Source organism: Bos mutus, chromosome 15 (assembly GCF_027580195.1).
Source record: "Bos mutus isolate GX-2022 chromosome 15, NWIPB_WYAK_1.1, whole genome shotgun sequence".
In the NCBI taxonomy this organism is placed as follows: Eukaryota; Metazoa; Chordata; class Mammalia; order Artiodactyla; family Bovidae; genus Bos; species Bos mutus.
Genome location: NC_091631.1, coordinates 43301216 through 43316084, shown reverse-complemented (window position 1 = coordinate 43316084; position 14869 = coordinate 43301216). Strand labels below are relative to the sequence as shown.

The 14869-nt window shown below is 39.1% G+C and overlaps 1 protein-coding gene across 32 annotated transcripts in view; it reads left to right on the top strand.

Annotated features, from left to right (window-relative positions):
• The window catches only part of SOX6 (SRY-box transcription factor 6), a 719303-nt gene that overhangs the window by 659225 nt on the left and 45209 nt on the right, over positions 1–14869 (top strand). For all 32 annotated transcript variants that reach the window (XM_070384013.1, XM_070383997.1, XM_070384007.1 and 29 more), the window contains one exon: positions 10291–10399. In XM_070384013.1, the coding sequence (XP_070240114.1) occupies positions 10291–10399 (109 nt within the window). The remainder of the gene's footprint in view (positions 1–10290; positions 10400–14869) is intronic.

Sequence of the window (14869 nt, the reverse complement as noted above, 5' to 3'; positions counted from 1 at the left end):
TACAAGGGCAAAAAATATCGTAGCTTATTTAGGAAACTCCAAGAAATTCTGTCTTCTTGGAACAGAGGCACTAAATCAGAATGAGAAAGACATAAATCTGGTGAGGAGAGCAGCAGCCGGATCATGTAAGGGAATATGAGCCATGCAGAGAAGTTTGGTTCTCCTCCTGTAAATAGATGGCTTTCCTGGTGGCTCAGATGGTAAAGAATCTGCCTACAATGCAGGAGACGCGGGTTTGACCCCTGGGTTGGGAATCTCCCCTGGAGAAGGGAATGGCTACCCACTCCAGTATTCTTTCCTGGAGAATTCCATGGACAGAGGATACAATCCATGGGGTCGAAGAGTCAAACATGACTGAATGACTAACACAGCAAAAACATAGCATGTGGATAATGGGGAGTATTTGCAGGCTTATAAATAAAGGGAAAAAAGATCCAGGTACTACATAGTTTCTAAGGCTAAAATTTATATTTAATTCTCAGATGCTTAGCAACCAAGACAAAAATGAAAGCATCTTTGGTTTTGTGGTTGTGTTGTTGACACAGGAGCATGGATATCGGCCTTTAGATCAGGACACCATCTTCATTAGTGTTTAGCTTTGAAACATTTAGCAAACACTAATACTATATTTAACAGAAGTGGATATTTTATGAGCTGCTTTATATTTGCAAAGCACTCACATGTATAATCTCTTATTTAATCATCACAACCCTGCAGCATGTGCATTTTCTATTCCATTTTACAAATGAGGAAACTGGCTCAGAGATATCACATAGTAATTAAGTTGTAGAGTTATTATTCTAAATTCACCTCAGCCCAAATACCTACCTAAATTTTGGTTAAGTGACTTAAAATATAAAAAATTCCTTTTGAGCCTCTTCTCTTGCAAAACTGACAGCAATAATAATATTTTTCCTTGTAGTATTGGTGGGAACGTAAAAGGAAATAGTCATTGCAAAGAGCCTTGCCCTTAGTACATGATCAATAAATGACACCCTTTCCTACTTCCACCCCATTCATATCCTACAGAAGCAAACATGGTTGGAAAACTTGGGACTTAAATTATTCATGATTTCTAGCACACAGCTTGGTGTTAAGAGTATATTAAAAAGTAAAGAAATTAATAGTTTTAGCTGACAAAATGGTATTTAACAATGAAGTTTGTTACCTCACTTCTAACAGCCAGAGTCTTTTTTTATTGTGATAACTGACTCTGGGACCATCAAAATAACCCTGTGAAAGTAAATCCCACTGCCTCCAAAATAACTCTTTCCAAAAAAAGAATTGCCTTTTGAAAGTACATGTGGTTACTTTCTAAAATAAAGCTTTCATTTTCAGTCCTTCCTTAAATTACTACATTTTAATAAGGATGTAAAATAAATACTAATAAAGTGATAGCTTTGCAAGTCCATAAAAAGGAAATTACCTGTGTGCTTAAGTAGTGTGTCTTGAGAATCACATCATGGCAAGATATGTCCAGAGCTGGGAATTAGAGCAAGTCTTTCAGAGTAAGGCACAGACTTTCTCTCAACATTATACTTAGCACTGTTCTGTTTAGGAACAAACAGAACACCTTTTTATTTTCAAATGTATACTGCTTTTTAAGCCACACATTTGTGGTGGATAGTATCCTCTTTTGCCAGTGTTTTGTAAAGATTTTGCAAAGATGTGGGTGTTAAGCTGCAGAAATTCCAAGTCAGACTCAAAAACCTCTTTTTCATATTGTTGTATAATTAAATTGTATTCTTCTAGCATATTCTTCTAAAATGGCTCACTTCCCTCTTTTACAAAATATTTATGGACTTTTTCTGTATTTCCTTGTTTTGATGATTATTGCCCAAAGAGACATCATTAATACAATGTGGAGGGTTAAGTCTAAACATCTCTTACACAAACTTGAACTATTATAAAATTGGTTCTTCTTATGGAATTCCAGTTGAGCTATTCCAAATCCTGAAAGATGATGCTGTGAAAGTGCTGCACTCAATATGCCAGCAAATTTGGAAAACTCAGCAGTGGCCACAGGACTGAAAAAGGTCAGTTTTCATTCCAATCCCAAAAAAAGGCAATGCCAAAGAATGCTCAAACTACCGCACAATTGCACTCATCTCACATGCTAGTATGAGCTAGTTTTGAGCTAGTATGCTCAAAATTCTCCAAGCCAGGCTTCAGCAATATGTGAACTGTGAACTTCCAGATGTTCAAGCTGGTTTTAGAAAAGGCAGAGGAACCAGAGATCAAATTGCCAACATCCGCTGGATCATGGAAAAAGCAAGAGAGTTCCAGAAAAACATCTATTTCTGCTTTATTGACTATGCCAAAGCCTTTGACTGTGTGGATCACAATAAACTGTGGAAAATTCTGAAAGAGATGGGAATACCAGACCACCTGATCTGCCTTTTGAGAAATTTGTATGCAGGTCAGGAAGCAACAGTTAGAACTGGACATGGAACAACAGACTGGTTCCAAATAGAAAAAGGAGTTCGTCAAGGCTGTATATTGTCACCCTGTTTATTTAACTTCTATGCAGAATACATCATGAGAAACGCTGGGCTGGAAGAAGCACAAGCTGGAATTAAGATTGCCGGGAGAAATATCAATAACCTCAGATATGCAGATGACACCACCCTTATGGCAGAAAGTGAAGAGGAACTCAAAAGACTCTTGATGAAAGTGAAAGAGGAGAGTGAAAAAGTTGGCTTAAAGCTCAACATTCAGAAAACGAAGATCATGGCATCCGGTCCCACCACTTCATGGGAAATAGATGGGGAAACAGTGGAAACAGTGTCAGACTTTATTTATCTGGGCTCCAAAATCACTACAGATGGTGATTGCAGCCATGAAATTAAAAGACGCTTACTCTTTGAAAGGAAAGTTATGACCAACCTAGATAGCATATTCAAAAGCAGAGACATTACTTTGCCAACAAAGGTTCGTCTAGTCAAGGCTATGGTTTTTCCTGTGGTCATGTATGGATGTGAGAGTTGGACTGTGAAGAAGGCTGAGCGCCGAAGAATTGATGCTTTTGAAATGTGGTGTTGGAGAAGACTGTTGAGAGTCCCTTGGACTGCAAGGAGATCCAACCAGTCCATTCTGAAGGGAGATCAGTCCTGGGATTTCTTTGGAAGGAATGATGCTAAAGCTGACACTCCAATACTTTGGCGACCTCACGTGAAGAGTTGACTCATTGGAAAAGACTCTGATGCTGGGAGGGATTGGGGGCAGGAGGAGAAGGGGACCACAGAGGATGAGATGGCTGGATGGCATCACTGACTCGATGGACGTGAGTCTCAGTGAACTCCGGGAGTTGGTGATGGACAGGGAGGCCTGGTGTGCTGCGATTCATGGGGTCGCAGGGAGTCGGACACGACTGAGCGACTGATCTGATCTGATCTGATTCTGTTTGAACACACTTGTACAAGGTGTTTTTTGATGTATGTGGATTAATCAATTCTGTGGGCTTGCAAAAACATGCAAATGTTTACGGACACTAACACTAAATGTTATGTAAGATGTATCGAAAAGGTGCAAGACAGTCCCTGGCTTGAAAAATCTTTTGATGCTGTTGTGGAAGAGTTGGAGGTGCACATGATCCAAAGCTCAATTCTTTAATATAACATGTAACTAGGGGCTAATTATACAGGGAAGGCTAGGGATTTTTGTGTATCAGAGTATAGACAGATCAGAGAGGTTACAGAGTTTATGAAGAACTTGGGCTTTACAGACTGAGGGATCAGTGCAAGAGGCTCTGCAGGAGAATCAGCAAGCCTGGAAGATTAACCAGGCAGAGAGGGGCAAGGAAAGCAGTGAGACAAATAGTACCGACCAGTTTGTATTAATATAAACAGAGGATGGGAAGGGGAGTCATGTGAGGGGAAAACTCTCGCAAGGAAGTCTTTACTTTTGAAAAAGAGTTTTCCAGGATTGGAAAGACACCAAAGCTTGGAGCTCGGATGAATGGGCAAACCCTTTTAGCGGGGCTAGTACTCAGCAACTTATACATAGTGGAAACTTTAAGGATAGATAATATCTCAGAATATTGTGGTGGCCTTCAGTTTAGTTCGGTTCAGTCGCTTAGTTGTGTCTGACTCTTTGCGACCCCATGGACTGCAGCACACCAGGTTTCCCTGTCCATCACCAACTCCCGGAGCTTGTTCAAACTCATGTCCATAGAGTCAGTGATGCCATCCAACCATCTCATCCTCTGTTGTCCCCTTCTCCCCCTGCCTTCAATCTTTCCCAGCATCAGGGTCTTTTCAAATGAGTCAGTTCTTCTCATCAGGTGGCCAAAGTATTGGAGTTTCAGCTTTAGCATCAGTCCTTCCAATGAATATTCAATTGATTTCCTTTAGGATGGACTGATTGGATCTCCTTGCAGTCCAAGGGACTCTCAAGAGTCTTCTGCAACACTGCACTTCAAAAGCATCAATTCTTTGGTGCTCAGCTTTCTTTATGGCCCAACTCTCACATCCATACATGACTACTGGAAAAAGCATAGTTTTGACTAGATGGACCTTTGTTGGCAAAGTAATGTCTCTGCTTTTTAATATGCTATCTAGGCTGGTCATACTTTTCTTCCAAGGAGTAAGTGTCTTTTCATTTCATGTCTGAAGTCACCATCTGCAGTGATTTTGGAGTCCCCCCAAATAAAGTCTCTCACTATTTCCATTGTTTCCTCATCTATTTGCCATGAACTAATGGGACTGGATGCCATGATCTTAGTTTTCTGAATGTTGAGTTTTATGCCAACTTTTTCACTCTCTTTCACTTTCTTCAAGAGGCTCTTTAGTTCTTCGCTTTCTGTCATAAGGGTGGTGTCATCTGCATATCTGAGGTTATTGATATTTCTCTGAGCAATCTTGATTCCAGCTTGTGCTTCATCCCACTCAGCATTTCTCATGATGTACTCTTCATATAAGTTAAATAAGCAGAACAATAAACAGCCTTGATGTACTCCTTTTCCTATTTGGAACCAGTCTGTTGTTCCATGTCCAGTTCTAACTGTTGCTTCTTGACCTGCATACAGATTTCTCAGGAGGCAGGTCTGGTTGCCTGGTATACCCATCTCTTTAAGAATTTTCCACAGTTTGTTGTGATCCACACAGTCAAAGACTTTGGCATAGTCAATAAAGCAGAATAGATGTTTTTCTGGAACTCTCTTGCTTTTTTGATAATCTAACGGATTTTGGCAATTTGATCTCTGGTTCTTCTGCCTTTTCTAAATACAGCTTGAACATCTGGAAGTTCACAGTTCACATACTGTTGAAGCCTGGCTTGGAGAATTTCGACCATTACTTTGCTAGTGTGTGAGACGAGTGCAATTGTGCAGTAGTTTGAGCATTCTTTGGCATTGACTTTCTTTGGGATTGGAATGAAAACAGTGGCCATTGCTGAGTTTTCCAAATTTACTGGCATATTGACTGCACTTTCACAGCATCAGGCCTTAGAGAATTTCTATTTATAATGCATGTATTTGTTACTTCTCTTAGAAAACTGCTTAAGGAATACACAGAAAGATGGCTAGTAGCACTGTAGTATTAATTTTCTCTGCTAAAGTCCTTATTATCACAGATTTGAATGGTTTTAAAGATTCTTTAGTATTTAAATATTTATTTTAAGATATGTCAGCAAAATTCTTATTAACTTAAAAAATATTCATACCAAAATCCCTATGTAAGAGGTAGGTGTTTCTAAATTTGTGAGTACATGAGCATAGAATTTTCTGCTTGCAGTCTTCTAAATACAAAAGTATAATATATATATAATGTGCATGCATTATAATAAAATATTTGTATAAAAAATATATGCAAATATTATATGAACAGAACATCTGAGGGCTAGTGTAAAGTATACTAATTATAATGTAACTTACATGTGAAAGTAACATGATATTATTTTTTACCCATTTTAACTGCAATGTTAAGTAATGGCCTCTTAGGTGCATGTTCTGTGCCTGTTATGGATGAGCTCGTATTCAGATATTCTTTGTAAAAGAGCTCTGAATGCAGCTTAGTAAAGTGCCTCTCATTTCAACCATTGGAATAAAATGTATCACATCATTGTCCAGCCATGTCTGCTTGTCAAATGAAATATTATTTGTAAGGCAACAAACAAAAAGCCTCTCTCAGCATGTGCAGCTTTACACTTCGGTTTGTGGAAAGGAGGACCATGTTGAAATCGTCTGAGGTGTGGTACAGGGTGGTCAGTCTCGGAAATCCAGGGGGAGGGTGCCCAGCACATTGCTACCTTTCGTGTGTTGTTTTTCAGGAGATGGCTGAAATCAGTCATCTCGCATATGGTTTGAAAAAGGCCTGTCTCGCTGGCAAGCAAACTGTTATTTAAGTATACAATCCACTCTACTACTGAAACAGTTTTGCCAAACTTATCCAAGTATTCTCACATGCTTAAAGATGGTATAAATATCATTTATTGCCAGCAGTTTTCTTCAGACTATATGGAATGTCTTCCTGCTGCCTGATCTAAGTGTCCCAGTTTACATTATGGCCTTTACTGCCTCTGTTTGATGGAGTGATCAGTAAAAATTTAATGACACTATAAAATAATAAAAATGTCATTAATTTACCACGGATCTTGGATGCAGTGGTTGTAAAGTTACATTAATAAACAGAATATTTTTTACAACAAAAAGCATTGTTACGTGGGAACGTATAAATAACACACATAAATTTAAGAGCAATTTTACTGTTAGCACACACATTATTATGGAATAGCCAATAAGTGTATAAAACATAGTATATAAAATTTTATTAAAATATACTGTGCACATCAAAAATTCAGCTTTTATCTAAGTGCAAAGAAAAGCCATTATTGTGTGCTTACTGTTTCATTGCTGTTCTTTCCCCATATCACAATTTTACATTTGTTGCCAGTAAGAGGAAGTTGATTTTTTTTTTCCCTAGATGAAAACAAACCTCTTATTTTTTAGCTACCCCAAATTCATTCTCCCTCTCCACCGATGCAAAGACAGAATTGATCAATCTTGCTGCGGCAGGAAGGGAAAAGTTGCTAATTTAATGCAAAGTTAAAAATAATGCCTGAGGAGTTGAATGGTTTGTTCAGTGACTCTAGAAATAAGGGATAATAATGCAGCAGTCTATCTGTCATCAGTGAGGCTGCCCCGTCATTGACTCCGATAATATGTGAAGATGATGGATGCTACCGTCTTGTGGCTTGTAACATTTAACATTCATCAGCTCTCACTAAAGGGGGCTTTATCATTTAAATATCTTTATTTAATATGCAACATCTACCTCATACATCATAATTTCAAAGCACTTAGAGAGCCAACAGTCCTACAACACAGCAGAGCTGACTTTAATTTTTTTCAATAACTTTTATGTTGCTTGCATGTTTGTGACTGACAATGCATAAGTAAGTGTCTGATCATATCGCTGCATGTAAAATGCGCGTTTCACTGTCATCATGAAGACTGGGGATTTTTCCTGCCTGGGGGGTTGAGATTAAAATTAGCATTGAGGTGTTTTGTTTATATCTCCAAAATATCTACTTGGGAACTATATACCTCGTGAAAACTTGTTCAAGTGCACGGAAAACTTACAGTTAAGAGCTTGCCACCCATCGTCTGCCTTTCCGAATGGGGACATACCCATTGGCTCTTAATGGCCAGAAGTTGAGGGCCTCTTGGAACTAAAGAATCTTTAAACTTCTCTCTATGCCCATGTCCACATCCTGTATTTACTAGGCTCGTGTTCAACCTCACTGGTAAAATCTTTGCTTAGCTCAGCTGCCCTGAGCTAACTTGTAGACATCAGACCCTCTTATCTTATGGTTATGTGGCTGGCAAATAAATATTCTGAGCTATTCTTTGAAGAAAAGAAGGAAATCTTCTGGGAGACTAGGTTGAAATTTATATGAAAGGGCATGGCTTTGCAGGGTCCTTCTTTAATCTCAAACACAAATGCTTAATATTACCAAATATAAAATGCAGCCCACTGCCCAAAACAATTTTTATCATTGATTTATTTTCTGCCTATTTAACAAGCGTTTCATGGGATATTCTTCCTTGACTTCTATTCTGTCAAAATATTGATATTTTATAAGGAAACTATCTTTGCCATAGATTATTTTTTCAATGAAGTCAGAGAAATGTATGACTTCAAAGACACTGAGAATGTGTTGTTGAATGTTCTGAATGTTTTTTGTTATGATTAAAAACAAGCTGATACTACTGAATTGTGAGAGCACTTCATTTTTTATAAAAGAAAAGATATTATCATCATGTAAGCTTTGTTGTCTTAGGATTTTACAAACCATGGCATGTAATTTTCCCTCTTCTCCTTCCTTGTCAAAATATTGATATTCTTTCAGGAACTTTATGATTTTATTTTTTTTTTTACTGAGAATATTTTCCGGTAAAATCAAAGAGAATGAATGACTAGGAAGGTACTTGAAATATGCATATTGATAGATAGCATGGTCTGTTGATTTTCAGAGAAAGTTGCTTTTCCCCCCATGAAAATACGCTAAAGGTTGTTCTTCCAAGAAGATTGCAGGTGTCACATCAAAACTCCCTTTGCATTTAGCATAGGGAAAGCATTCACATGCAAATATTTGAGATGCGAAACAATGTGATAAAACAAAGGTTGAATATTTTGCTGTCCCTGGTACTCCTCATCTTCACTTTCTTTTGCTTCACATCATAACAACCAAAAGTGCTACTCAGTAATCCAAATTGGCTGATTAAAAGCAGCTGTCCTCCCGGCAACAGTGTGCGCAACTCCCATACGGCTTGTGGTTGCGTTTTGTTGTGGCCTGCATCTGGATAATTTGTTCTTGTGCAGCAGTGTTGTCGCATAAGAAGATATTGGGGAACCATACTTAATTTGCTTTTTATTTTCACTTTTTTTTTAAATAAGTGTCATGTTTCAGAGGTTTCCCCACATACCACTTTTGTTAACTAGTTAGTATTACCCAGCTGGGGAAATTCATGATTATAATTTTGTTGCCATCTTTCATAGAAATGGTGCTAGATTAAAGCAAGGTTTATACTGTATTTTCTTCCAACACAGATTTCAACATTACATGATGAAGGGGAACTGGAAGACTTCCTGCACAATTTGACTGATGGGAATTAATTATAGAAATATAATGATATTCAAAAATAATCATATTAGAGAGCACAAATGTAGTGAGGCTGTACAAATGAGACACAGCCTCTATCAAGTAATTGTATGTTTGCTCTTTAAGAATATTTCCAAGTTTCTAAACATCTTACAGAAGAGAACACTCAGAGTGTTTCCATCTAATGCCGAACATGCTCAGTACAGAACTAGGTCATTGAACAATAGACTGAACAGCAATCAGCACTCTACTGCTGCATAATGCATTAAGTATAACATGCAGGAACCATTCCCGGAGCTGGAAGCTGCTATTTCATGTCTGTAAATTCAAGCTGACATGACATTTAATATTGTTTCATAGTAATGAACAACAAGGTTTCATTCATTCATAAGCACAACACAAAGCCAAGTTTGAGTCTGGAGAGAAACAAGGAGGAGAGAAGGAGACACGTGCTGTTTTTCTGCAGACAAGAACACCATGTTAATGCTGGTCAATGAGCTCTCTGCTACTGATCCAGAGAGCGACAGAAGGAGAGCTCATTGTGATGCTTCAGTCTACTGCTCCTAGAAGGACAGGTTAACAAGTAGAACACCTTTGGGTTTTCCTAGTGTAATGGCAGAAGTGTTTAACTTTCCTGACTCAAGGGCTGGCGGAGAGTGGTGTCCTGCTTCTCACTTACCAGGAAGTTACAGTTCAAACTCCTAAACAAAATACAGTATCAGCGCCGTCATCTAGTCTGCCTGCTTTGAAATATTTGTTTTTGAAATCTTCTTGCCTAAAATTCTGATTTGTATTTTTCCAGGAGTACCAATGCAAACTCTGATCTCTAAATGGGAAATTTCCCCTCCCCATTGAATAACAGTATATATTCTAATGGAAACTGCTCTTTCAAATTTTGTGCTTTTGGCTCACACCTTTCAGTTGCATTCCTTTTAGATTACTGGAACAAATCCAACCAAGAGAAGATGTGCAGTGCAGCCCTGGCAGGTTTCCTGCCACAGATGTCCTTTCCTTAGAGCTACTATGGTTTAGGTGCTGTCAGCACTTCCTGAAAGGTTTTCTGAGTTCCAGTTGGTCAGAAATGATGTTTGTAAATTCAAGTTTCATCCATTAAGCAAGATAGACATTGGAAGGAAAAAGTGGCTGCTTTGGAAGCTAGAATAAGTCTCTGGTTATTCTTTCCTCTAGGAAAGAACACGCTTTGAAAATTTGGGGCCCCAGTTAACAGGAAAGTCAAGTGAAGATGGAAAGCTGGGCCCAGGTGTCATCGATCTTACCCGGCCAGAAGATGCAGAGGGTGAGTGGCTTTTCTGTAGCTCTTTTCTGCTGCTCTGTGTGTCTCTAGAGGTGCGCCCGAGTTAGATATAGGATCTTTATGGTCTTTCTTGGAAGTAACCAGATCAATTTTCTTGGCAAAACAGAAGAAATGTTAGTCTTCATTGTGTGTTACAGTTGAGGAATTTGAAATTCATGTAGATCCTGTTACTGAACACAGAGCAAAAAGAACTTTCTACATTCCATTGAACAACAAAATTCTGTTTCAACCACCTCAAGACTTCCTTATTTATTTATTTTTTTTAGGGACAAACTTACAAAGAAGGATTTTTTTTTTAACCCCCATACAAATGATTCCCAGGTGCAATCAAACCCTTCTGGAAACTAAATGATAGTATGAAGCAGATCTGGTGTAAAATTAATAATTGCTGGGGCAAGGCCCAGCCTGTGTCTGGATTCTAACCTTCACAAAGTCTTTTGACAATCTGGATGGTAAAGACCAGCTTTACTCTCAACGTGTTTATCCCCAGCAGTATCAATGCCTGTCCACTCCTCTTTCCTTTTTGTTTGTTTGTTTTAAATGCACAAGCAGCGAATCAGCAGAAATTGCTCCCCAGAGGCTGGGTACAATTTATGAGTTAGGTCAGCACTTCAGTAGTAATGTTGCCTTGTTATTTACTGTGTCATCACAGAGTAGGGGCTGGTTTTCCCTTTAGCTGTGCCTTTGGCAGAATCCCTCCCACCAGTCAGAGAAGATTAATTTGTTCTCTTCAGAGTAACACAATACTTCACCCATCTCGGGTCCCAGCTAAAGTCCTTTAGCTTGAGGGGAAGAATCTTACTGTTATCCCTTTTACTGGTATGATTTCTTCCAGGACCCTAATCCCTTGAAAATGTATAAAGACTTTTCATAGCAGCATCTGAACTAGGCATGGCTTTTAGTGATGGTTGGAGCCATCCTAGGCAGTTCAGAAATCCCTGGCATGAGCACTAAGGGATGGATAGTATCAGACATTAGGAAGCACTCCAGAGAGTTTTCAGATGGCAGGTTCTTCATACCAATGCTAAGTCACTTCAGTCGTGTCTGACTCTGTGTGACCCCATAGACAGCAGCCCACCAGGCTCCCCCATCCCTGGGATTCTCCAGGCAAGAACACTGGAGTGGGTTGCCATTTCCTTCTCCAATGCATGAAAGTGAAAAGTCAAAGTGAAGTCGCTCAGTCGTGTCCGACCCTCAGCGACCCCATGGACTGCAGCTTACCAGGCTCCTCCATCCATGGGATTTTCCACCCAAGAGTATTGGAGTAGGGTGCCATTGCCTTCTCCATATAGAAGAGACTAATATTTAATGGAAGTCCTGGAGACAGGGTGTTAAACTCTGATTGGTTTGTGCATGTGTGAGAACAGGGAAGGAAGGAAAGAGAAAGGAAGAGGAGGAGGAGGGGGAGCAGAAGAGGAGGAATAAGGAGGACTCAAAAGCAGAAATCGCTCACTGTCTTTCATGAAAAATGTGTACTGAGAGCAGAGTGACACTGAAATTTTTATAGGCACTTAAAGATACAGGGTTCCCCCCCTCCCGGTGAGGACTAAGGTTCGGTGGTTTAGGGAGTCAGTTATTCAGATGTGGCCCATCTCAATTTTGTTGGAAGATGATGCTGTAGAGTACCTCATTTTTGACTAGACACAATGAAATAATACTTTTCATCACTTTGGAGTATTCAGTCTGTTCTTTTTTTTTTTTTTGGTAGACTAGGAGTTAGAGAATTCTACCACCTTATCCTTGTTCTGAGTTTTCTTAATGTCATTCATCTTTCTTCACTTAGTGTCTTAACTGTGTTGTTTAGTTGCTCGGCTGTGTCCGAATCTTTATGATGACATGGACTGTGGCATACCTGGTGTCCCTTCTTAACTGTACAATAGGTATAAAGTCATTTGCCTTTCAGTAATGTTAGTAATCTAATTGATGATATCATATGCTTGGTAAGTTAAAAATCATAGTCAGAGTTATTAACGATTATGAAAAGAAAAAATAAAAGGCTTAACTGTAGAGAAACATATTATGTAGAAGCTTCTTTGGAACTTCCATTCAATTCAAACACAGATTGTTTGGATTCAAGCTAATTTCCTAATTACTATGCTTTTTTTAAACAAACATTTATTAAGCATTTATATTCCAGAGAACGTGCTAAGCTTTTAACCCATATTTTCTCATGTAAATCATATACAACTATGTAAAGAAGGTTTTTTTCCCCATTTTACAGATGAGAAAATTGAGGCTGAGAATAGTTAAGTAACTTGCCACAGGTCATATAGATAGTAAGGGCAGAGGTGAGAGTTGATCCTAGGCAAACTGACTCCAGAACCCAAGCTGTTAAAGTACTGTGCTCTCCTGCACCCCTTGTATATACAGATGCATAAGTGGTGCCTTCATTTTTCTGAACAAACTCCTTGTGACCTTTCTCAGTATGGCCCATTTCCTCTCCCCTAAATATAGCAAGTCATGCCATGCGCCCGCTCTCGTGTTACTCTGTCACACATAACAGCACTGCCTGATGAGTGTAATAGTAGAAGGCCTGTAGTGGCCCAGGAGCTTAAGGAGCGTGTGAAAACCTCCCTTCAGAAGCTTGCCCAGAGTTGCCATTGAGACCTCGTGTGCTTTTGGGGGACTGTGAGTTCATGAATGGAGTCAAGTTACCTGCTCTAATACCGACAGAAGTGGAGCGCCTTTGTGAGGACTGCTGGGATGGGTAGCAGCCTTCTGCTGACTTCAGGATATTTCCTGGCATCTGTTCAAGCGCAAGCTGATTGCAAAGCCTGCTGGAGTTTCAGCTCATATTAAAGTCAGAGTAGATAACAGGTACACATAATACTTTCTCCACTTCGCTAGTAAGAAGGAACTGAAGTGAAAGAATATTAAAAAATGTATTCACTCTTTCATTCAATCTTGGTCTAAAAACAAACAAACATTTCTTGAGTGCCTGTTCTGTGTGCCTGTCCCTGAACTACACATTGGATAAACCAAAGGAAGCAAAAGAAATATGTTCCTGACCTCCTAGAACTTAAAGTATAGTGAAGGAAGATGGAAGATTAAAAGGGAAATGCATAGATAATAAGGCAGATATAATTATCACTGAGAAAAGTATTAAGAAGATCAAGACTTCTTTGTTCCCCATAGAGGTTCAGAGTGGAAGCTACTTAGGTAAGCTCCACTGCCAAGTGAGTTTTAAGCTCTGGCTCAGGATGCCATCCCTTCTTTGTCCACACATGATCTGGCTTTGAACAGTTGAGATATTTTTCCAGCTTTATTGAGATATAACTGACATATAACCTTGGTACAAATTTAAGGTATAAACTGTGATGATTTGAAAACACATATATATTGGGAAATGATTACCACAATAAGGTTAGTTAGCACCTCTATACCTCACAAATTATCTTTATTTGATGAGAAAATTAAAAACCTACTCTCTTAGCAATTTTCAAGTGTATAGGCAGTAGTTTTAACTATAGTCACCCTGCCATATATCAGATCCCCAGAGCTTATTCATCTTATAACTGGAAGTTTATACTCTTTGAACAATATCTTTCCATATCCCCTTCCTCCCAGTCCCTGGAAATCACCATTCTATTCTCTGTTTTTATGAGTTTAGCCTCTTTTGATTCCATGTATGTGTGAGATCATATAGCATTTGTCTTTCTTGTCTGACATCATTTAGCATGTGCCTTCAAGGTCATCCATCTTGTTGCTAGTGGCAGGGTTTTCTTTTTTTATGGATGAATAATATTTTTATCACATTCAAAAGTATAAATGTATTGTTTTCTATGTCTTGGCTATTGTGAATAATGCATAATGGCAGTTTTAAGGGGCTCTCCCCTTCCTCTGGGGCTTCGCTGGTAGCTCAGATGGTAAAGAATCTGCCTGCAATGCAGGAGACCCAGGTTCGATCCCTGGGTTGGGAAGATCCCCTGGAGAAGGAAGTGGCTACCCACTCCAGTATTCTTGCCTGGAGAATCCCAATGGACAGAGCAGAGGAACCTAGCGGGCTACAGTCCGTGGGATTTCAGAGTCAGACACGACCGAGTGACTAACATCCCTTCCTGTGCTTTCACCCCATTCTCCTGTGTGGCATCTGAAGTGACTAAAGTAAGCCTGGCTTCACAGGACAATGTCTGCCAGTTGTGAAAATGCCAATATCACTTAGTAAGCAATTTGTAGATCTGCTTCATAGCTTTGAGCATAGAAGCAGCAGGGAAAGGTCACCAAAAGAGGCAGCTGTGCATGTGTATTAACCACTCATCAAAATCAAATGACAAAACCGTAAGCCAAGAAAACAGAAATTAAAAATATAAAAGGCAAATGTCTTCAAAATTTTATTTTTAAAGTCCAGCTGTTATTTGGCTTGAATATGACAAGACAGCATTTCTTGTTCACCATGATATTTATAAAACTACAAACTCATAGTGCTGGGGGCTTAGGAAACGTGTTTAAGGT